General features: G+C 37.1%; 2 protein-coding genes and 1 pseudogene across 4 annotated transcripts; all 3 read right to left on the bottom strand.

The window, feature by feature from the left end:
- Nucleotides 1-1,910: 1,910 nt before the first annotated feature.
- Nucleotides 1,911-14,494, bottom strand: LOC101890315 (uncharacterized). 3 transcript variants are annotated; one of them, XM_059130761.1, is made up of 5 exons: nt 13,632-14,494; nt 8,201-8,565; nt 6,146-6,366; nt 3,561-4,087; nt 1,911-3,404 (listed from the first exon to the last, which is right to left on the bottom strand). In XM_059130761.1, the coding sequence occupies exons 1-5, from the start codon at nt 13,963-13,965 to the stop codon at nt 3,019-3,021; spliced, it is 1,833 nt and encodes a 610-aa protein (XP_058986744.1). In that variant the 5' UTR covers nt 13,966-14,494; the 3' UTR covers nt 1,911-3,018. The 3 variants fall into 3 exon arrangements, with proteins under 3 accessions (XP_058986744.1, XP_058986745.1, XP_058986746.1); XM_059130762.1 differs by having other exon boundaries at nt 13,650-14,493; XM_059130763.1 differs by having other exon boundaries at nt 1,911-3,353; nt 13,632-14,491.
- Nucleotides 4,489-5,721, bottom strand: LOC101890487 (GTP-binding nuclear protein Ran-like; annotated as a pseudogene).
- A 5,331-nt stretch (nt 14,495-19,825) lies between the features above and the next one.
- On the bottom strand, nt 19,826-22,781 carry LOC105261759 (gustatory and pheromone receptor 32a-like). Its single transcript, XM_011293872.3, has 4 exons — nt 21,741-22,781; nt 20,578-21,404; nt 20,308-20,472; nt 19,826-20,248 (listed from the first exon to the last, which is right to left on the bottom strand). Exons 1-4 carry the CDS (start codon nt 21,988-21,990, stop codon nt 20,165-20,167), a joined length of 1,326 nt encoding a protein of 441 aa, XP_011292174.2. The 5' UTR covers nt 21,991-22,781; the 3' UTR covers nt 19,826-20,164.
- Nucleotides 22,782-25,162: the final 2,381 nt, after the last annotated feature.

Genomic DNA, 25,162 nt, shown 5'->3' with positions numbered 1-25,162 from the left:
ACTACTCCTGCAAGTACCTCCCCTTTAAAGGGTCAACATTTTGAATACTGAAAACGCTTATACCGTGCGAAACACATCATATCTCAATGCTTCGCTAAACCCGAGAACTGATGTGGACATGAGATTTTTCGACACAATCCTTTTGATACCTCCCCAACAAGGGTAAACAGTTTAAATCGTTACAAGTCCCATAACACTCAAAATATTTGTTCCATGTTTGTTCTGAATTCACACAAAATAATCCAACTACATTAAATCTTGTGTGAATATAGAAGTCATAGTTTCATTCTCCTCCACAAAGACTCAAAATTTTGAATAATTATAACTCTCACAACATGTGACACAGGTCAATGATTTTCTCAATATTTATTTTAACCATAGATCTAATGGAAATACGGAATATATAGGTCAACTCAAAATATAAAAATTTTGATTATCAATTAACCGCATAATACTGCAAATAAGCTTTTTTATGCACATCTCAATATTTTATCAGTATTGGATGTAGTGTCAGAGTCGAATACATCAGTCCACTCTTTCTCATACATCACCCACTCAAGTTCAATATTTACATTTTCGTTTCATAAAAAAGGGGGGGTGGTAAGTAATCGATATGGCCCAAACCTAGGAAGTCGCTATATTTGTATCGATTTGGCTCAGAAGCGAAATGGAAAATATTGGCACATACCGTCGGTACCATCCCAATAAAGGGTCAATATTTTGAATAGTCAACATATAAATTTTTACATATATTTTCACACAATCGACACAGCTACTGGGACAATGAACTGCCAAACCAACTCTTATTTATACATATATAAACTATGGTACAATAAAAAGGTAAGGTAAAGCTACCAGCTGATTACAATTTTTTCTAAGTGTGTCCGACTTCTGCCAACTTTGTGTATGTATTTATTGTTTTCAAATAAGAAAATAAAATATTTTCAAAACCAATGATTGGAAGACACGTACATTGCGGCTCGCGCATTAAAGCTATTAAACAGTTTAGCCATAAAATTGAAAGATTGAACAGTTTGGATCATATTTTTGAGAGAAAATCCAAGCATTTCGTTCATATTTTGCGCTATTTAACTCATTTTAAAAATTAGGAAAATATGAAAAAATGATAACAACAATTTTGAATGAGTCTGACAGAAAGCGGGCATAGCCTCAGGGCTGTAAAAATCAAACAAATTTTGAATAAATAATTGAAAAAAATTTGATGATTTTCTGAACAATTGTTTTGTTATGGAAAAGAAAACACATACATAAACAAATAAAGATGACAGAAAAGAAAATAAAAAAAATTAAAATCATATGGTATCATAGCCCTACCTTGATATCATTGTACCATGTGTTCTACCTCCTTATTGTACCATAATATAAACCTACTATTTTATGAAAAAAAAAAAACATTTAAACCATATTGACATATCAATGTTTTGAATCGTTGATGCATCTACATTTGTTCTTCTACCATGGTACGTACTTTACTCATGCATTTCACATCTGAAATGTCGGCCAAGTATCACACGATATGTGCAACTGTCGTCCACAGATCACACGATATGTGCAGCTCTGATAGAGCCTTAAACAGTTATTTGAAGCCATAGCTACGGACCGATCGACGCGCAATGTTGCCGATCGTTGAATAATGTTTAGTGGGTGAAATGGGTCAAATATTGTGTCCGTCCTAAGGCTCTTTGTTTTAGAACAAATTCTAAAGTGACATAATTTTTTATCAGATCATAAAGTATTTTGTCATGGTGGAAATGTTGAGTATTTTTTGAACGCAACATCTTATTTTAGGTAGTCCTGTTAAATGAACATGTGTAATTGAACAGACGTGCATTATGTCATGCCACCTAAGGAGCGTTAGTGGCTAATATACAGGGTGAGATGAAAAAACATTTCTACATATTTCGGTTGTTTTATTTCTTTTACATTATATCACATTACCATACGTTAAGAGTTAACAATTATACAACTACAACTACGTGGAAGTCTGAAGACCAAATATGCTTGTCTATCGTTTTCAATACATCTGCGCGTCCGGATGTGTCCATTGCTTGGCAATGCCCACAATTTTTCATAATTATATGCTAGTTTTTTTTTTCTTTTTGACATATTTGAACGTAGCATGCTTCAAAAGTGCATATAAGTTAAACCAATCCAATCTCATTGCTCGAAGTGTTTTCAAACATGTAAGATTTTATCATTGAACAGCTGATTAAAACAGAACATGTATGAAAAATTGTCGCGATCCGTCCACTTTGGCTGAGCTTTTGCGTAAACGAACAGTAGTGGTTCGAATAAATTGTCCTCCTTTTCTTTTGAAGTTTTAAAATTATAGCAAATGTGCTTCGACATCTGAAATCGTATGCGAAAAATCTCATAGTTTGCATGAAAAACGTTTGAAAAACTCTTTTTATTTGCAGTTCATCACCTTGTGTCGCCACAAGGCAAAGGGTTTCAAATCGAGTAGAATCGCGGTGGCACCCAACACACACAGCTGCCACTAGTTTTACAATAAATTATAAAAATGTTCTTCTAATTCTTAAATTTATTGCAGTTTTTTTTTTTTTGTTTCTTTTTTTTTTTTTTTTTTGGTCTCTAAATGCAGCATTCAATAGACAATCTTAAAACGAAAACAAGTTATTCCCTTATATCTAAACATTTCGTTGGTTAATAATATATGTATGTATGCCTACGTTTGTATAAAAATAGTAATTTTAAGTCAGTCCTTAAAAACAATAACTTCGAAAACCGCAGACCATGAATTTGAACGAGGGAGGAGAATGGAGCAAAGTACATAACCACAAAAGGGGACTTTGGTCCTTTCGCAACGCAAGGGTTGAACCACCCAGGGACCGGACTGGCCAAAATACCATGCGGAACGGCGTTGTTTAGTCAATATATACCTGCTCCACCAGTCAAAGTGGATTTATGAGTGACCGTGTGCATGTTGACTGCAATGCCACCGACCTACGTGGACGGAGGACGTACTTGATGTTCGCTTCAGTCGTTATGAGCGATGTTGGCGTTGCTGGAGGCAGTCACCTCTGTATCTGTCCGCGTCGTAGATCTACTACTGGGTGCTGCTGAGGGAGATAGTTGCTGATGCGCAGACACGGAGGCGTGGACATCCAGAGAATTGAGGGTGTTGCTGGATGCTGCTTTCTGATGGGGAAACAATACCGAATACGCCGGCGGAGGATCCAATTCTTCGTAGTTGGGTGGTGCGGCCGGGGTGGAGAGACTGTCGTTTACCAGCCCAGCTGCGATATTAGCTGCATTCGCATTTTGCAAAGCCGATTCCCGTTCATTGTTGGCTGCGTGCTGCGACGCGGATGCTGAAAGTGAACGAATGGTTTCAATGTGATAGTTAAAGCGGCAACAGCAGACTAATGAGGTTCAGTGTTTAGAGTAACATAAAGCCGGTCAGAATTGCAATTTCAAGGGAGGTTAGTAGAGGAAATGTCGATGATAAATGAAGGATGGTTGGAAAACATAAATGAGTGACACCACACAATCTTCTCCCACAGCATTCCAACACTTACCCCATAAACCGCAGATTAGAAGGGCTCCGCCGCACAATAACATTCCTAGCATCAAATAGCCCCAGGGTCCATATTTCGAAAGGTCAGAGTTCAATCCTGTTCTCGTGCCATTTCGCCGGTGATGATGGCCGCCTGCAGTGTCGTTGACTGTATCAGGTGTTGAAATCTTGTGGGTGCTATTTTTATTCTCATCTACTGCTACTAAAACTCCATCAGGCTTTTCATCGTCATCGCCATCGGCATCGGCTGATATGTTTTGGTCCACGACACTATTGACACCTTTCAACGGCATTGTGGCTGTTGCCTTTGCCACTGAGGGCACATCAAACGCAAACAGATTACGAAATACCTCCAGGGCGAGGTGCTCGAAAATATCCGAGTCCATCGCCGGTGGCACCGGTTCGCCCAGTCGACTACGTTTCCAGCACATGGCGTAATCTTCGTCACTATCATGTTCGTTGCTGTATGGACAATGACGTATGCCATCGCAAATTAAATCTTTGGAAATACACAAAATCGGTTCATCCCTGTAAAGATAAGATGGTAGAAAAGGCTATTCCTTAGTGCCAAAATGTCTAGTGCATAGGACTCTCGGAGGGGAAAACAAGTCGAACTTCTTCAACATCCTTCCGAGGTATATTAATAATCATTAATATAACTTTAAATTCATTACTAAATTTTATTTTCCTACTCGGATTCGGAAATAACTGTATATGGTCTTCCATGCCGTTTTGTTACAAAATGGAAGAATAAATAATAGTGTGTTTTCTTTTTATCTTCTTTTTCTTTTCTTTTATATTAAGCTTTACTTCTTTGCTGTTGTTCAGAGATAAAGAGTACTTCTTAAATGCCTACAATTCTGTGTGTGTTTTTTGTTAATTACAATTAAAAGTAATATAAATTGTGCTCCATATAATATCCTTTTTCCTTCCCTTCCAAATTTTGGCCGATCTGGAGGAATGGAGTCGAACCAATTTATTTTTAACAAAAAATAATAAATGGTTGTCGAATGCAGCAGCCTTACTTCTGGGAAACGGATTGTATGCAGAGCAGCAGGAAAGAGAGGGGAAACGACGACAATGAAGAGGAGGGTGAAAGTGTGTGTGTGGGTGTGTGAGGATGGTTGGTTCGAAGGTTTACAAGTCTTCATCCTCGTCGGGCAAAGCGGTTTCTTGGGCTTCCTGCAAATCTCTTTCGATTTGTAGTTGCCAGTCCTTGTCCATTTTGACTTCTGGAGGCAGCAAGGCTGGCATGGCCACAAACTCCAAATTGGGATCACCAACCAATTTACGGGCCAACCAAAGGAAAGGTTTCTCAAAATTGTAATTTGATTTGGCCGAGATGTCATAGTACTGTAGATTCTTCTTTCTGTGGAACACAATACTCTTGGCCTTCACCTTGCGATCCTTGATGTCGACCTTATTGCCACACAACACAATTGATATGTTCTCGCATACACGCACCAAATCTCTGTGCCAATTTGGTACGTTCTTGTAGGTAACACGCGACGTCACATCGAACATAATAACGGCAAACTGACCCTGAATGTAATAGTAAACCACCGAATTTTTCCTGGCCAGCTGTATCCCAGACGTTGAATCGGATGGCACCACGATTTGTGTGGAAAATCAATGGATGCACTTCGACACCGAGTGTGGCAACGTATTTCTTCTCAAATTTACCAGCCATGTGACGTTTGACGAATGTTGTCTTGCCGGTACCACCATCACAGACCAAAACGCATCTTGTTCGGGTTGTGCCATTTTGTTTTTTATTTCTTTCTTCTATTTAGACAATTGACTTTTCAAAAAGAGAAGAGTTTTTGCTAATTCTTTTGTGGTGAATCTGAGGATCCTTGGTGTTTTTCGTGGCCAGCAAATTCCTTATAACACTTGGAACACACAACTTTCAATTGACATTAATATAACTTTAAATTCATTACTAAATTTTATTTTCCTACTCGGATTCGGAAATAACTGTATATGGTCTTCCATGCCGTTTTGTTACAAAATGGAAGAATAAATAAATTGATGAAAGAAATGAAACGGCGCCCTTATAACGAGCCTCCCGTCAACGTAGCGAAGCTGAAGCTCCTAGCTACCTGTATGAGCTGCTTGTCTCGTCTATCGGAAGATATTCGATATTTGACACGGTTTGCCATTTTGCCATGGAATGATGCCACCAAATTCTAGACATTTGGTGCGTTCCATCTAAGTTTAATTCAATGGTTTTGAACTCTTTGGCTTTTGTAAAGCATCCTCACCCAAGATGCCTGATGATCCGAATAAGCAGAAGTTCAAGACAATGTTTGTTAAAATGTGAATCGAAAATCGCTGTTCTGAGTGTCCAAACAAATTTGCAAAACCAAGAATTCAAAAAGTCACGTTGAGGCTTGAATATCGCCAAAATAGTTGAGGTAGGCGAAATCAAGACATCAAATGGTAAATTCTACATTTGGTAAATGCCTAATATACAAGATATGAGCCTCTGTGCAATTTCCAAGTTTAAAACTTACGGTGCTCAAGAATAATCCGAAGCCAGTACGCGTGTATGTTAAAATAAGGAAATTTTCGATGACATCTTACCCGATCTTAAGGCACTGGTGCTTGTTTTCACTTCTGCATTGAACCCCCTTCCCCAGAACGGTAACCATAAGTTTGCTATTTAGCGTTTGATTTCGGTGTTCCCAGACAATGCGGACTCGGCCATGTAATAAACGCACAGGGTCCTCCATTTCCGGCGCCGTGTCCTCCAATTGGCACGGATCAACGCGCCATTGCGGTGTATGAGGATCATGGGAACTAAACTGAAAATGGAAAGAGAAAGAGAAACGATAACATTCAGGTTGCGACTCATCGATATCGGTTCAGATTTGGATATAGCTCCCATATATAACTTCGTCCGATTTACTTTTGCTTGTGCACCAAACGTCTAATATTTTCCCAAATGGGATGAAATTTAGCACTTACGACCGAATTGAGTATAGAAGCTAGTATGTCAAATTTGGTAAAGATGGGTTCAGATATAGCTATAGCTCCCATATATTTGTTACCCACAGCCACCACAAGGTGGTCAGGGTATAATGTCTTTGTGCATTTGTTTGTAACAGGCAAAAGGAAACGAGATAGACCCATAGTTCCTTTTGATGATCTGCATAGAATCACATTCTGAGTCGATTTGTGCATGTCCGTCCGTCCGTATGTCCGTCCGTCTGTCCATGTATTTTTGCAAACAAAGTATAGTTCGCATTTATTATCCGATCCAGATGAAATTTTGCACAAATCATTTGTTTGGCCCAAGGACAAACCCTATTAAAATTGGAGATAATCGGCCAAAATTTAAATATAGCCCCCATATATATCTTCGTCCGATTTGCCTATTATTGTGCACCAAACGTGTAATATCAGCCCGAATAGAATGGAATTTTGCACATACAACCAAATTAGGCCTGAAAATAATTATGCCAAATTTGATCGAAATCGGTTCAGATATAGCTATAGCTCCCATATATATTGTTCATCCGATTATTATTTTTGTTCTCCGAAGCCGTAATATGCACCCTTTAAAAACAATATTTGGGGAAATATATCAAATGCAGCTTAGAAATACCTTTGCTCCCATAGCTCCCATATATAACTTCGTCCGATTTACCTCTTATTGTGCACCAAACGTCTAATATTTGCCCAAATGGGATGGAATTTGGCACATACGATCGAATTGACTCTAGAAGCTAGCATGTCAAATTTGTTGGAAATCGGCTCAGATATAGCTATAGCTCCCATATATATTGGTCATCCGATTTGTTGTATTTGTTACCCACAGCCGTAATATGCACTCCGTAACAACGATATTCAGGGAAATATATCAAATACAGCTCAGAAATATCTTTGCCGATTTGGATGTAGCTCCCACATATATTTTTATCCGATTTCAAATTATTTGCGCACCAAATGGGCAATACAAGTCCGAATCTAAAAGATACAAATGCTTCGGCATATTTAGTCCTTTGACCTTTAAATTCTTATTATAATCATAGCGTATATGATTGAATTCTCCCATAAAAACTTGTAATTGTTATGCGGAGCTCTACTAAATTAGCAAAGTGGTGTAGGGTATCATAAAGTTGGCCCCGCCCGACTTTAGGACTTTCTTTACTGGTTTATTAATTTATACATTGAAAACACACAACCATAAAAATATATTATCGTTTGCTCACTCGGCTCAAGCGAATATAGCAATAGCTAAAAGCAGAGCTAATGCTTATTTCGGTTGCAGAATTCATTGCTTTATTGTTGGTTAGGCGTAAACAAAACTAGGTAGCACGTCAAAAACAAGGTATAAAGTTATTCTTTTTAACTGAATTGCTGACCATGTGTTACTTTAGCCTTGGCCACATATATTTTATGGCAGTAGGAATAAGAGATTAAGGTGCTGTCATTTAAGCCCTTCCAACAATTTTATAACTTAAAAGACACGCTAGGCTATATAGAGTTGATACTACACATGTTGATGTCCGCCAATATGTCCTTTTTACAGGGCATGTATTGATTACACTGCGGTACCTTTTGGACCGTCTCTATTAATGACTTAAAAGCTATTAAACGATACCCGAACCCAGTTTACAAATACATCATACTTACAATGCTCAAAGGACAACGACGGCCAATTTTCAGTGATGCGGTGGCATTCGATGTTCCGGCATCATTATTGGCAGCAGCCCTTTCATGCCGTCCTTGTACTAGCTCTTGGGTGGGCGTTGCACGATGCCCATGGCTGTTGCTGTTATAATGAGACGCATGCCAGAGTTTTGGTAAAATTAGTCTAATGATAAAGCTATAGTTGGGAGGGGCGCTCAATATCCTCGTACAGGACCGTTCATTGAAACTTAAATCGGCTTTATTAAATTCCAAAATGAGACTAGATTCCTTGCCGTCGCTCTCTATAAAGTGCTCCCGCTGTTGTTTGCAAATGGGCTCAAATGATGGGTTCGATCGAAAGTCGACATCTGTAATATAATACGAGTTGAAACATGTGTGTGAAATGAAATAATATAGCAGAGGGTCCCTTGAGCACAGGCAAACCTATTGTCTCTTAAATCTGTTTGTTGGTACAACTGAAAGTATCCCCAAGTGGATCCTATTTCAATTTTATGAGTTGTCGCGAAGCCCTCGAACCATACTTTATTCTGAGACAGTCCTTAAGCAGGAAAGCCGGTAGCGAAACATTGCATGTATAGGTCCACGTTTTGGTATAGGCCCCATATCAAGGTATCTCACGATATTCGGTATTTTGATCATTTTTGCCACATTTTTTCATGGATTTGTCTAAAAATTGGTATTCGTTGATCATAATGAGTTCTAGCTCTGATGGCGAAACAGTGTATGTATACCTTCCGATATTCGGTATTTTGATGATTTTTGCCACATTTTCCCCTAAAATTTGGTATTAGTGGGTCATAATTGGTTCTAATGTTTCCATTACCCTATGGTGGAGGGTATTTTCATCACTCTTGCTTTATTATCGCCCAATTTAACGGTACACACCCATATTATTTTTGAACGGAATGGTTTAAAAATTGGTATAGGACTTCCACCTTGTTTCAAATATCATTGGAACCTGCTGATCTTAGGTACATAGTGCCTTTAGCAATTTTGCTAATGTAATTACGAGGCTAAAGTTTAACCTCAAGCGAGTCACTAAAGGGTTCTTTTTGGGTTTTTTTCATAATATGGTTTAAAATGCCCTTAAAATGGTTAAATCAAAAATTTTAAATTATCATTTGACATACGCCGTAAACGCCAGGAACTCATATGTATTATATTATTTTTGAACTCATGCAAACAAAGAATTCATCAAGTTTTACTGGTCACCAAAGAAGACAAATCTTTATTTCCATGTCATACCAAAAAAAATATTTGCATCAATGTGTCCAAAAAGCGCAAAAATATTTCATTTTTATACCCTACAACACTATGTGTTGGGGGTATTATAAGTTTGATTGGGCCAAAAATTATGTAACACCTCGAAATATTGATTTCCCACATAGGAAAGTATATATGGATCTTCCTATCTCGCCGAGTTGAGTCGATCTAGCTATGTATGTCCGTCCGTCCGTCTGTCCGTCTGTCCATTTTAATTTGTAATCACTCTACAGGTCGCAATTTTGGCCCGATCTTCACGAAATTTAGAATGGAGGTGGGGCTAGGGTCATAATAGAACCCTATTTCCTTTGGAGATGATCGCATAATATTTAGGGTTCGAAATGGACCAAAAACTGAAAAAATGTCGGATTTTGCAGTAGCTATACAGGAAGCAATTATAGACCAATCGACGCGGAACTTCGCATGTAGCTAGAGTTTAGCGCGGGGAAGAAGCCTACCACTTTGGGTGGTCATCGGATAATATTTAGCGGGTAAAATAGACCATATCTTTTGTGTTGAAAAAATTCAAAAATTTTCATTAAATCGCGAATATTTTAAATCCCGGCGAAATCACAAAGCCATGACAAGGTTACTCCTGATCTTTACATTGATGTTAACATCCAACAAAACGGATATATAGCAAAATATGTGCGATATATATGTCTATCAAAGAAGATATGCTTGAAAGATCTCTTATATGTCGAGAACGGCTGAACTGATTTCGACAGTTCTCATTAATTCAGAATGGCCTCTTGGCAGGAAAGAAACAACGTCTAAAAAATCGCATAAAAATATCTCTCTAAAGATGAAAATATTGATTTTGAAACATTTTCTCATATTTTTTCAATTTTGTCACATTTTTTGCATATTTTCATTTTGAATTAAACATTTGGTAATATTTCTAAAGCTAACAAAACTAGGTAGTTAGGATATCAGGATATCATATACAGATCGCATTTATGGCCCGATCCTAACGAAATTTTGCGTGGAGATCGGATGAGGGTCAGAATAGAAGCCTACTCTTTTTGGACATGGTCGCCATATATTTAGGGGTTGAAATGGACCAAAAAAACTGCAAAATTGTCAGCAGGTCGTAATTATTGCCCGATCCTTACCCACATTTGAATGGGGGTTACGGGCATTGCAAAAAGCCAAGCAGTTATGGATGGCCATCCAAAAATATTCAATGTGTGAAATAGTTTGCCAACTTTTGTAGACAAAATACGAAAAGGTCCATTCCAGTGATTTTTTGGAGAATTCACAAATACAGGAAAAACACACTTCTGACTATTCCGTTAACGCTGATTTCGTAGAAGAATATAGTCAAATGTCTGTATCTCATATAGATGCGTTTCAGTCAAAAACCAATAATAAATGTTAATCTTTTGCCACTTCTGAGAGATTATAGGTCTTTGGGAAATATTGGTTCCAGATCTAGGAAGACCATTTAAGTGCAACATCTTCCAATAAATTGGAAATTAGCAAATTAGTTAAAGTTGCTATTATTCGAAAATTAGAGAAATAGAAAAATCTTTTATTATTTGTCACAATATCTTGTGGAATTCTTTCGAGTATCTCGCCTATATAAACTGTATCGTTTATTATAGTGTTGTAGGGTATTCAACTGTCGGCCCCGCTCGACTGTAGCCTTTGCTTACTTGTTTTTGAATAATTTTGCCTCGGCCTTTTGTGACTTGACGCCAGAAAAAAAAGCATAAAATTTGGTTTTTGGCAGAAAGTGTAGAAAAAAAAAGAAATATTTTACACATTTCACCGTAAATATCAGAATGAACTATGTTTTCAGGTACAATAGTTTTTAAGAAAATTAATTGGAAGATATTATATTTAGTTCCTTACAAAAATGAAGAATAAAAGGAGATTCTGACTTTGATTGGAAACGTGTTAAATTATCAGTAAAACAAGTAAAAAGGCAGTAAGTTCTCCCGGCCAGAACTTTGTATACTCCCCACCATTTGGAAGGAATTCAAAAAATTCAAAAAAATCCGTTGAAAAATACCGCCGCAATGGTGATGTTAACTATATATTTCAACAGAATAATTTCTTTTCTATTTTTGTAATTGTACAGTTAGCATCAAATTCAATATTACTAACTTTTAGTCGCATCGGGTAATGCTTTTGGAACCAGTGCTCCTCTGTGTTCACAAAGATTACAATGAGTTAACAAAAGCAGATGCATTTTTTAAAGACACAGTTCTTTCAGTCCTGCAAGTAAAATAAGGGGGGCGTGCCTACTGTAGGTGGAATGTCGGGGACAGAATTTTTAAAAACACTGAGGTAGTATTCGCACTTTCGGTTCTACGCAGTTAAAGAAGGTTCTAAACCGTCCCGAATTTCGGGCCCCACACAGTATTTAGTTGCGTCCCACCATTGGATCGTGACATATACTTTGGAAAACACTGGTATAGAAACAGTACACATTTTTTATCTCTCGGAAATTCATCATCGACATGTATTGTGTAAACGCCAGGTAAAATTGTGTTAAGTTTGGCATATTATATTTCAAATTTATTGGTTTGTTCCGAATGGATTGCCAGAAGTCCATACATCACCCAACATTACCCACGACGCTTTTTATTGATCTCTTCTTCCGAATGGATTGCCAGAAGTCCTGATTTACATCACCCAACAGTACCCACGACGCTTTTTATTGATCTCTTCTTCCGAATTGATTTCCAGAAGTCCTGATTTACATCACCCAACAGTACCCACGATGCTTTTTATTGTTCTCTTCTTAACTTGCTTCTAGCTTTTGATACCTCTTAACTTCCCTAATCCGATTCGGATGAAATTGAAGAACTCAATGGCGTGTTTCATTGTTTGCGGCAATAGCTCTATATGTACTTTCAATCTGTATTAAAGTAAACTCGTCTCACACTGAAACATAGTCTAAACGCAGTCAGTAATTCACACCTGTGGCAAAAACTAGATCAGCTCTAGAAAAAGCAGATCTGTTTAGGATCTGCTTGATTCGTCTCATTAGCACCTTACGCATTATGTGTCCAACACCAAGCCACACCACACGGCGCACCAAACGCATTTATAACCGATAGTTCAAAAATAGTAAGCAAACTGAGAGCACAGACAATTCCATGTCAAATGGGAATGTTTGCGGGGTTCCCTTCTAATGGTTTATTCTCCGAGGCACCGTTTCAGTTTGTAGTTTTAAGACTAGACTGTAGTTTTTAATGTGCACAAAAGATGGAAAGGCGGCGATGTAAAAATGCATGTTCATTTGGAGTAAGTATTTTAAATAAAAAATGTTGAAAAAAGCCATTAATTCACTTTTGCTTTGAAATGTTGGTAGATTCCGTACAGGAGTATCCAACCATGATAAAATGAGTAAACTATAAATTCTGATAATGTGGAATAAAAATGTTATGTAAATGCCCTATTAGCTTTATTGTGTTACTTCTGTTGCCCGAATCCTGCAGCTGGACTATTTGTTTTAAGTAAAAACGCGTGTTCACGAAAATACTCACGATAATGAGATGCACACAGTCATATATGCATACAACAGGTATGCATGATAACTGTTGCAGTAAAACTTGTTCGGTAACTTCTGCCGAGGGAATTTACTCCCTTCCTCTCTCTCTCTCTCCCATAATACAAACATTACAAGAAGCTAACGAACGATATTCAAGTAAATCCAGCAAGAAAACATTGGGTCCTCAAATTGTATGAATTTGCGAGCTCTCAGTCACTCAACTCTTAATAATACCCTCTCCACTCGTTCTCATTAACAGAACCTTTAACTTATCGAACAGCATCCAGTTGCATTTGCTGCAAATTGCTAAGAATTACAGAGTTATCAAACACACCTAATGTAAGTACGTCGAATATGGGGCCATTTGTCGTTCGTAAATGAAATTTGCTAGTTAACTAACGGTCAATTGCGGTCACTGGCGAAACCTGTTTTCTGCTTTGCTCGGTTGTTATTATTACAATCAAATGATTTACAGCCAGCAGCAATTGACTCTCGCAGAAATTCAATTGGCCTCGAGGCCGGCGGAGGCAAATGTCAATTTGTAATCAGAAATTGATGAGGACTTCTCGTGCAAATATTTCTGTAGCTGTTGTCAGGTCATGTCAGTGCATTTCTTTTCCGATTTACCTGTGCTCAAAGGCTCACCTGGTCTTGTCGGCGTACTTGTGTAGACCGCAGCACCCGGTATAGGGGTAACACAGCTGAATAAACACCAAATACCGACTATCAGCCTTAACATAAATTCGGTTGGGCGTTTGTTGTGGGAGTAAGGTCTGTATCTGCTCTTCGCATGACCGTACATTTTGGTTGCTTTTTTGGTATACTTGGAGCCATTGTTTTCGCTATTGGTGGGAATGGGGTGGCTGCTGCGACACATGCAATTGTCGCTGCTTGCCATATTTGTAACCATTTGGAAGTTTCTCCTCAAGGCTGGTTTAAGATCGAATAGGACGTTTTCCTCTCGTTCCGTATATTGCATATGAATGTATGTTTGTGTATTTGAAATTAGTGAGACATAAACGTAGCAAGCGACATTTTTGGTTACGGCTTCCAATTTTTTATTTAAAATTACTCAGCGAACTTTAACTTCCTCAAGTGGCACACACTCACGGGTTAGGTCAGCTCAATTGCCGATAAAGTTGGAAAGAGAAATAGGCGAAGCACTACACGATGTCACGACCAAAAACACTTTTGAACGCACACTCTCACTTGGCCCGCTTTCAATAAGTTCTGTAAAATGATTTCGACGTGTTTTAATTTTATGCACATTCTCATCATCACGTCGACCGTCTCGAATACGAATGGCGTTTCTTATTTCATCATTGCTGTCGCAGAGCAGCTTAAAGTAAAAAACAACAATGTTACTACAAACACATTGCTCAGTTCGGGTAACTGCGTGTGTGTTTTTGTTGTTTTGTCGCACCACTCTCTGGACCCGAGCACCACATCAATCCGCACACGTCCGCCTGCACGCAAGTCTCGAAATCAACTGGTAAAGCGATCTCAAAATGTTGCTCGAAACAGCATTAAAACCATATGGCCAAGCGCCAAACCTCCATAGTCGCTGGTGGTGGTGTTGTTGTTGTTGTTATCGTTGTATACAACAAGTAAAACGGGGGTTGGCAAAGCTGGTCTTCTGAATCTACTGGCTACGGTAGTGATCTCAACTCGGCTAAGTAAGCTGCTCTGGTTGTTTAGCCATACAGTGGAGGTAAAAATTGCACCAGCAATTGCAGTACGAATGCCGAAAATTTGGCAGTTTTGCCGAAAACTGCACATAGTTCAATTTGGCGCCTGTAACCAAATAAGTATGCTATTATATAATGCAAGTAAGTGTACCAGAAGTTTTCGCTTCTTCAGTTTTTCAGCATATATATATATATACTAGCTGAACCCGGTGCGCTTCGCTATCCCTTTTGATTTTATATGCATTCAAAATTTTATTTACGAATATATGTTGGTTAAAAAAAAAAACAAATTTTATAATTAAAAAAAAATTATTGCACTACTTTAATGCGTAAATATACAAAATCATTAGAAAAACAGTAACATGACATACATACACGAAGGGTTTGTCCTTCGGATTTATTTATTTCATAGCAAATACCAAGCGTGCAGTAAACTGCAATCTTTTGAAGTTGAGTGACATTTCTGTTGCAATTAATGAATTCGAGATAGCAACATACTTCGCCGTAATAAGCGTATTTCAAATTAATTGTTGTGTTGTTTTTTAGTGTTAGCCTAAGGCGTTGTGGGTCAATGGTTCTTATTAAAATCATATCCCAATCTGATCCGATTTAAATATAATTTTAAAAAAATTACTTTTACACCAAATTCCGCCACATCTTTCATATTTCATTGAAATTGGTGCGTCAAATACGTGAAATCGGAGGAGAATATATATATGGGAGCTATATCCAAATCTTAACTAATTTCCAATTAATTTGTCACATTTATTATTGTAACCACACATATGTTAGCTATACCCAAACCTCAACTGATTTCAATAAAATTTGGCAATTTTTTCTGGTGCCAGATTTCGTCTTTCTCGCTTTGGGTGCATCAAATATGTGAAATCGGCTGAGTATATATATGGGAGCTATAATTAAATCTGAGCGTATTTGAATATAATTTGTCAAATTTATTTTTGTACCAAATTTAGCCACTCATGCCGAATTTCATTGGAATCGGAAATACGTATCGTGTTTTGTGCATCAAATATGTGAAATCGGCGGAAAATATATATGGGAGCTATATCCAAATCTGAACCGATTTTAATATAATTTGACTAATTTATTTTCTAATCAAAATCCCGTTACATATTCCAAATTTCTTTGGAATCGAACATACATATCGTGCATGGTGCATAAAATACATGAAATCGGTCGAAAATATATATGAGAGCTATATCCAACCGATTTTACTATAATTTGACAAATGTATATTCGTTTTAATTTCCCCTACAGATTCCAAATTTCATTGAAATTAGAGATACATAGCGTGTTTGGTGCATCAAATACATGAAATCGGTCGAAAATATATATGGGAGCTATATCCAAATCTGAACCGATTTCAATATAATTTGAAAAATTCATTTTTGCTCCCGATTCCGTTACTTATTTTAAATTTCATTAAATTTGGACATACATATCTTATTTGGTCCACCAAATACATGAAATCGGCCGAAAATATATATGGGAGCTATATCCAAATCTGAACCGATTTCAATATAATTTGGGAAATAAATTTTTTTAGATAAAACCTATCACACGTTTCAAATTTCATTGAAATTGGGGATACATAGCGTGTTTGGTGCATCAAATGCTTGAAATCGGCCGAAAATATATATGGGAGCTATATCCAAATCTGACCCGATTTCAATATAATTTGACAAATTTATTTTCGGATCAAATCCCGTCACATATTCCAAATTTCATTGGAATCGAACATTCATATTGTGTTTGAGGCATCAAATGAACGAAATCGGTCGAAAATATATATGGGAGCTATATCCAAATCTGAACCGATTACAATATAATTTAGCAAACTTATTTTTGTTCCAAATTCCGTTACACATTCCAAATTTGGAGACTGTATCTTTAACCGATCAATAGATATGTGCATATAAAATCTAAATTTTTGGGAGGTACCTCCGATTCTGATGCTATATCTCCAGTTCCAAGTGGAAATTCAAAAATGTATATAGCCTATGTTACTTTCAGGCAATGTTGCAGTATATATGGAAATTTTCAGAAAAATCTATTCAGCAGTTTTCGAGTCCATAAATTACAAACAAACAAACAAACAAACAAACAAACGTACAAACATTTTCCTCTTTTATAGATATAGAAGAAGAAGATAAAAGAAAGTTGTGTTAGTTACTACGCTTATAACTCAAGAACCGATGATCTGTTTTTAACGATTCAGACAAATTCGGAATTGTCTCTCGAATAAAATTATATCTTGGAAAAGGATAAAATGCAAAAAAAATCGTGAAAAAATTTGAACTTTGTGAATGTTCACTTTGACTTTTGAAATGTACAATTGTTATGTTTTATATTTCATGATTTTTTCCATTTTGACATTTGACATCAAATGTATATTTGTCCTTTTTTGGAATTTATGATGTGTAGTTTTTTTTTTTGGGAGTATAAAGCGAAAAGTGACAAAACTATTATGTTTTTATTAGGAAGATAATAAGCTATGAACAAAAAAATCAATATTACCATGGTACGAACGGTTGGTTTTTCAATTTGATTAACTTTATTGAATTGACTCGATTTTTTGTTTTTCGTTTATGGACTGGTATTTACAAACAAATCCAAAAAATCGCGTCAAAAATGTTAATAAAAACTGTCTATGTGACACACACTCTTATTCTTGAATTGCATGAGATTTTTTCAAGTTGACATGCTACATTGAACAGTACCTTTTTTATTTTTTGTCTTGAATTCTGAATGTAAAATGAAGAAAATGAAGTTCGTGCACAATACGATGTTAAATGGCGATCTTCCAGACTGGAATTGCTAGATGCCAATTCCAGTTTCGGCCGGGCCAAACTTTTAATACCCTTCACCTTAGGGTAAAGGAAACATTAGAAGAAATGTGGCAAAAACCATTAAAATGCCGTTATATGGGGCCGTTATATGGGGGCTATACCAAATCGTGGACCTACACATGCGATGTTTCGCCAAAGGAGCTAGAACCCATTATGACCTAAAAATACCAATTTTCGGACAAATCCGTGAAAAAATGTGGCAAAAATCATCAAATTACCGAATATCGGGAGGTACCATTATATGGGGGCTATACCAAAACGTGGACCTATAATTTCAATGACTCGCCACACGAACTGGGACCCATTATGATCTACATCTACCAATTTTCAGAGAAATTCGTGAAAAAATGTGTCAAAAATCACCAAAATACCGAATATTGGGAGGTACCTTTATATGGGGGCTATACCAGAACGTGGACCGATATATCTCATTTTCAATACCAACCATCCAAGACACAATACAAATTGCTCTGCTACGTCAAATAATGTGGGTTGTATCGTGATTTCAACAGACAGATAGACGGACATCGTTAAATCGACCTAGAATTTTATGCTGATTATGAATATATATACTTTATGGGGTCTACGACGAATATTTAAGGATGTTACAAACGGAATGACAAAGTTAATATACCCTCCTTTCCAAGTTGGAGGGTATAAAAATGGCTGGCACAGCTGTATGGGGCTCATATCAAAATATGGACCAATGGGAAATTCAGTGAAATACCGATATAAACAGGGACTGCTATATGCGGACTATACAAAATGGTGAGCGAACTGAAAATTTAGTAAGAATAGGATTCATATCCTCTGAAAATTATCACGAAACCTTTAAGATATTTAAATCGCCGGTACCGGCGACTTAGGTACATTATACTGCCTTAATCACACACAAAGGACTTTAAATCTACTTTACAAAGTTTACGATAGAGTTTTAAATTTGATACAGTCCTATGGGTTACATGTAGAATCATTTGTCATGTCGGTCTACATTTTGGCACATCCCCCATATAAGGGTATATGCCGATTTCAATTTTTTTTTAAATTTTCAAACAAAGTTCGGCATAATTTAGTAATTTGAGTTTTTAGAAAAATGAACATAATTTCAAAAAAATTATAATTATATTGTCATTGTTTTGGTATTAACATCATATGAAGGTATCCCCTAATTTCAGCTATTTCCAAAGTAGTGCCCATATAAAGGTACCTTCTGATTTTACCTATTTCGACGGTCTCCATTACATTTTCCAATCGATTTGGCTTAAACTGTATATTAAGACTAGTTTGGGTTTAAAAAAATGCAGAAAAAAATTCAACATAGGTACATATTTTGGTATGGCCCATGAAACAGTACCACAGCGGGCAAACAGACATGGGCTTATTATAAACAATTGATATACATTTTTTAATAGATGTGCTAAATAATTTATGTTTCTAACACTCAAATTAAAGCCTATGGCTAAAAATAGGATCAAGTCTTTTATAACACTTTAAATCGACCGGTACGTGAACATGTACTGACATTTTTTGTCGAGTCATTATTTATAATAAAAACTGTGCCACTGTGCCAGCCAGATCTGGCAATCATCATGCTTTTAAAAAATATGCATTAAAGACTAAAAGTGCGGGCCGGCAACGCGGAGCGGGCCAGCTAGTTAATAATATTTTAAAGTATTTATTATTTTTAGAGCATATTGGTTAAACCCTTGCCAAAGGACCAAAACTATCTCAGCCTCTTTTCACAATAAAAAAAATGCCCACCACAAAATCTAAACGGTGACCTCAATATCAAATTTCAGGATTCAAGCCCTATTCATTCACTCAATGGCAAATTTTTTCGAACAATCATAGTAAGCATTTCCGAAACCAATTCCAGATAACAACAGAGACCTAAATATCAAATTCCGGGACCCTTCACCCAATACCAAATTTAGTACAAAACCCCTTTGAAACGCATATCCTTAGTACTTTTCGTACACACTAAGACTGATCCTCGTGAAAAAATTCAAGATTCTTTAGCCGTTTGGTCTGGTCATTGATTCTTGGTCGGTCAGTCATTCAGTCATTTCACTACTCTCTCATATGCATACAACGACAATTGCTGTTGTCTTAGCTCATTAATAAGATTGTCAACTATTATTAAAGGCCAGAATTCGATCACTTATATTGCTTTGCCCGTATATATGTCGTATGAAATTGAATGAAAAGAAAACACACAGATGCATGCGCATTTTTCACATTATTTATTTATTTATTTATTTATTTATTTATTTTTATACACATAGAATTGATATTTTCCTTCCTCACCCACTTTCTTTCAACATGTGTACATGTTTACAATTGTTATATATTCAGAACAGTTCGAGACATTTTCGTACTACAGTAGTTCAATATTAAATGGTTAGGCCATGTTGGCGCATAAGCACATTATCGTGGCTGTTTTCTATCTAATATTAATTGTACGCTATTTGCTTGAAAATGCACTTCCTGCACTAGACGATAAAAACGCCCAACAGCTGACGCTCTCAGGGCACTATTTTAGCCATTGTTTGTAAGGTTAATTCGATTGCGATTGCGATTTTGGGACTGGCTGCGTTGGTGACTAGTTGATATATTGACTTTAAACGCTCGGAACTATCGGATTTCCCATGCTGGTGTGGAATTGTATTATTATTAACAAGTATGTAGTCACAGCGGCGATAATCTGTAAAAAGTATTTAAGTACTATGGCCTTTTGACTGGCATTGGTATTGTGTCACTTACCGAGGTTATCAACTTATAGTCCATATTGAAGAAGCCAGCTGCAGTAAAGCTGTTCCTTCGCTGCACCACTTCCATAGAGAATATCTGAATTATTTGATTAAATGCAAGATCGACGCTATTGTTAGATGCAGTTATTCTGTGCAGCAGCGGCCCCGTCAAAGACATCTTGGTGTTAAAACAAGAATATGTTTGTTAAAAAATATTGTAAATACATATATATGTGTGTACATGTGTGTGTGTGTGTGCGTGTGTGTGTGGAAGTTGACCTACCGCTCTGTCCGTTGCACTGCAAACACTAACATTGATACAAATAACTCCAATTTGTAGGAATATCCAGCCAATTGTCACGGTCAAGTGATAACTACTCATGTGAAGAACTCGGACTATTAGAGCAGCAAACAAGTTGTAGCCCTGGATGGTTATGACTCCAAACGAGACGCTGGTTAATGAAACCAGATGCCAAGCGAAAATCCGCAACAGCAGGTCCACACAATCAGATAAGTTGACGTAAATATGCAAAAGTTGCTTCAAATCATCTTCAGAGCACTTCGACTTCGGAAATATTTCAAGCAGATCATTCGGCATTCGGTCTCGCTGCGACTGGCTGTTACTGCCATATCGAGTCAGTTCCTCATTGATTATTTCAAATTTCGATTTGACAAGAAAAATCATATTGTAGAACTGAAATTCCTTGAATGTCAGCAACAATATCGGGAAGAAACACACAAACCAGAAACAACTCGAACTGAAGATCAAGTTGTCTGAGTCCGAATAGATGATGATGCAGTTGATCATCGACATCGAGGCAGTTAACACGAACACCACAACAAACTGCATCAAGAGCTTTTTCCGCATGCAGGCGTAGTTCACGGCCCGGCCCGTCGCCCGGTCCAATTGCTCATCGATTCTCGCAATCCGGCTTAAGAGTAATTGTAGCTGTTGCATATTTAACCAATTATGCAGGACGCCAAACCCACCCAGTATAAACAGCGACAGAAGTTGGCCCCATGTAGTGAAATAGGCTATGACGATGTATTCATGTAACCGTTCAATGCCTTTGGACGATGCGATATGGCAAACTCCCATAACAAAACCACCTGGTAGTAGAAAGAGACAAGCAAATTCAGAGTTACTATTCTGACATCTTATATCCTTCCTCAGCAAGTCACACCAAAACTTCAAACTACACGACGTCTTGATATAACCCTCATATAACGGTAAGGGGCTACATAGAAGTACGTCTACGTCGACGCATCTTGCAACGAAATGTAATGTCGAAGAACCACGGAAAAGTGGAATCGAAATCACGGTTACAGGTTGGGCAGCAGCAGCCATATGCATATGGCTGTAGCAAGTGTGGGCTCCGGCCCGCACCTGCTCTTGTGTCCAAGAACAACAAAATCAAACCCAACCAATCAAACTCACACACTTACCCACATAGATTACACTTCCGAGGAAGGACCACAGTATCGCCCATAGATCCCATACCATTTTTGAGCGCTCATTGAACAGGTAGCTTTGATCCAAGCGAATCGGCATGAATCCAAAGAGTTTGAATATTTTTAAAAACGGAAAAACTACATATCCCAATTCCGAGCTGCTGAAATTACCCAGAAAGTAGGCACGCACTTTGAGCAAATATTCGTAAAATTTTCTTGAAGCCATTTCTGCCGAGGTTGTCATGTCGTTGGCATCCGATGAACTAATCAGTTCTGACCGACTGCGAAACGCTGGCACCCAATTAGTATCCCATTAAAAATGGTACAATGGCATGCGCCCTATCGAACTCAACAGGTGCAAGGGTGTCGGGGCAGAAGTGCATTCCCAGAGTGTGCTGGTAATGTATAAACACACATATGCACATACATAGGTGTTGCCTAACGAAGGGTTGTACGTCACGTGACCGTTCTTCCTTTTATTTGTTCCAATATTTACCCAGATATAAAATTAATTAAATTGAGCACACCTTCTATCTACGCTTGTCATCGGGAATTATAATAAGCGCTGAAACAAACAGTATCAAGTTATTCCTGTTTCCGTACTACGAGTGCCAATGCAAACGTACACAGCCACATGGCATGCTCCTCTGTATGAATAATTAAAGGTGGTGTCAACAAAACTAAATAGTTGTATCAACATTGGACTGATTGTATCTGTGTCCTTAGCTGCGTACATATGTATGCTATCTGCGCCGTTATCCGCCGAAATTACATTTTACGTTATTGTTTGGTCAAATTGGACATTAAAGCAGTGGCCAAGTGGCACAAATTCGGTGGCGAGCTGAGGTTTGCGGTCAGAAATAAAGTTTTACAAGTAAAATAGTATCAGTCGGTTATGCCGACAGATGTATACCCCCAGCCTTGGGTTATGATTATTCAAACTGTTGACCATTTATGGGAGAGGTTCCGAAGAATTTGGCCAATATTGACCTAAGACTGATATAAATATTACAAGGTGCCAGATTTAGACTATAGATAGCGACTACTTCCTAAGCTTTATTGGAGATATGTGCACATTTTTGGAAGTATTCTATTTTCATACTTCATCTAATACAGATAAATGAAATGTGCAAAATTACAAGAAAATCGAACTTTTGTATCCAATTTAATGCGAAATTAAATTCCATATTCATCTCAGGTTTCTGATAAAGAGAAATATTTAGATATAGCAAGTTGTAACGAATCGCAGACTTGTTTATTGAAAATTGTTCAAAGTATTGAAGATTTTGACTCTTTTTGGGTTAGGTACAGGTAATGCGTTAGCAAAAACGTTTGGATGTGTGAAGTTTGAAGAGAGCTTGATGCTTATTTCGCTTACTTTGAGCGTTTGTTTTCAAAACTTTGACCCTTTTTTTTTTTGGGGGGGGGGTGTGTTTCCGGAAGAAATGGTCTAATCTCTACCATCTTTATAACAGATCTTGTGTTGATGGAAATATTGAGATGTACCATGTTTTTGAGTTGTTGGAAGTTTACTTGTCGTTGGCAGCACTTTTAGATGTTAAATATGAAAATATATTAATCGGTTTATTAAAGTAAATTAATTTGAAGTATTGATGCTGATTTCTCGTAAGTGGAACTCTTCATTCTTAGTAATTTTCCAAAATCGTTTACCGACAACAGTCTTAATTCTACTAATAAATGTTCATGAGTGAATTAATTTCCTTTTTTGTACCACTCTTCCATCCAGATCCTTTATTTCTCTCACTGTTATCATTTTCTTTCTTTTTTAAGCACACTGCCAATATCTCCAAAATTATATCGTCCGTTATCGACACTGTCTGCACAAGACGAAATCAAAAGCAAAATGAATGCATGAACCGTGTACGCTGAAAGCTTCATGCATTTGGCCGTCTACTGGGCACTTAAGGCTATGTCCGCTTTCTGTCAGAATCATTCACAAGTTGTTCTCATTTATTTAATATTTTGCCTCACTTTTAAAATGAGTTACCGAAAAATTAATGAAATGCCTGGATTTTCTTTCATGAACATGATCCAAACTTTTCAATACTTCAATTCCATGGCAAATTTAGTCATAAAATTTTAGGTGTGTCTGGTTACTTTTCCTGCAGGAATTGTCCAGCAACATCTTTCAGATAGAGTAAGGTAGTTTAATTCTCTTTTACTGGTGTAAAAATAGCAACATTAGAGGAATGAAAAGAATGAAAACAAAAACAATATGGTATCTACTTTCTTCGATCAAGTTCGGAGATGGACACTATCAATCCATTCCTTTCGATATCTCCCCCACAAAGGTCAATATATTGAATAATTATACGTTCATAATATTCGAAATTCGCGCATCCCAACACATCTGCAAACACGATATCGGGTGGGAAGATGCGATATAACGGAGCACTACTTCAAATACCTCCACAAAAAAGGACCAAAATTAACTATAAACTAAGTATTTCTCCAGGTTTCACTATACCCGATATCTGATGTGAATATGTGTGTTTTCCTCCCACTCTTTCTGATGCCTCTCGACCAGGGATAGAAATTTTAAATAGCTAAAATTTCATAAAATTAAAAATAATTATTCGATTCAACACCATACTTTCACCTACATTAAATATAGTTTGAATAAGGAAGTCATCGGTCCATACTTTCTGGTACCTCTCTCATATGTCTGCGATTTTCTTCAAACTTTTTGCATCTATCCACCATAGACCGAATGTTAATATGTTATATGTCGGTGCACTACTTTTGCCACCACCCTAACCCAAAATATAAAAATATTAATTAACAGAACAATAACAACCCTTTTCAATTTATATAAGACTCAGCGGAACTGAAATGTTCTTCTTTCTCTTCGAATGTTGGGCGTAGATTTTAAGAGGTATTTGCACTTTCGGTTGCGTGAAGCTAAGGAAGGGTTTTATTAGACGCAAATTACGGGGCTCTGACAATACTTTCTCGATACTTTGGGAAATGTTGCACTAGACCAATCCAATCTAAATTCAATGGTTCTCATTCTCAGAACCAATACCATTCGTAAAGTTGAAAAGATTATTCTTTGACGGTAGTAGAAATGATTTGAGTCATTTTGGTGTGATGCGTTTTATATGAAAAAGCTGCAAGGTCAAGACACATATGCAATCTATTTCGACAAGTAACGTCCGTGTGGAACGAACTTTTCCCATAATATACTCTCTAAAAACTGCATTATAAATGATTCAATTCGTTTCCGAAATTTTGAAGCTTCTAAGGAAATTATACAGTTTTTCAATAGTGAAGTTGATTCTGAATTATTTGAGGGAGAATATTTAATTTGACCTTTTGGATTCTCATGCCAACATTATTCCATCTGGATCCATTTTTTTTTTTTTTGTATAGCCCCCAAGAAGCTGTACCTCTTG

Source organism: Musca domestica, unplaced genomic scaffold (genome assembly GCF_030504385.1).
Source record: "Musca domestica strain aabys unplaced genomic scaffold, Musca_domestica.polishedcontigs.V.1.1 8, whole genome shotgun sequence".
Taxonomy (NCBI): Eukaryota; Metazoa; Arthropoda; class Insecta; order Diptera; family Muscidae; genus Musca; species Musca domestica.
This window is presented reverse-complemented; position numbering and strand designations above follow the sequence as displayed.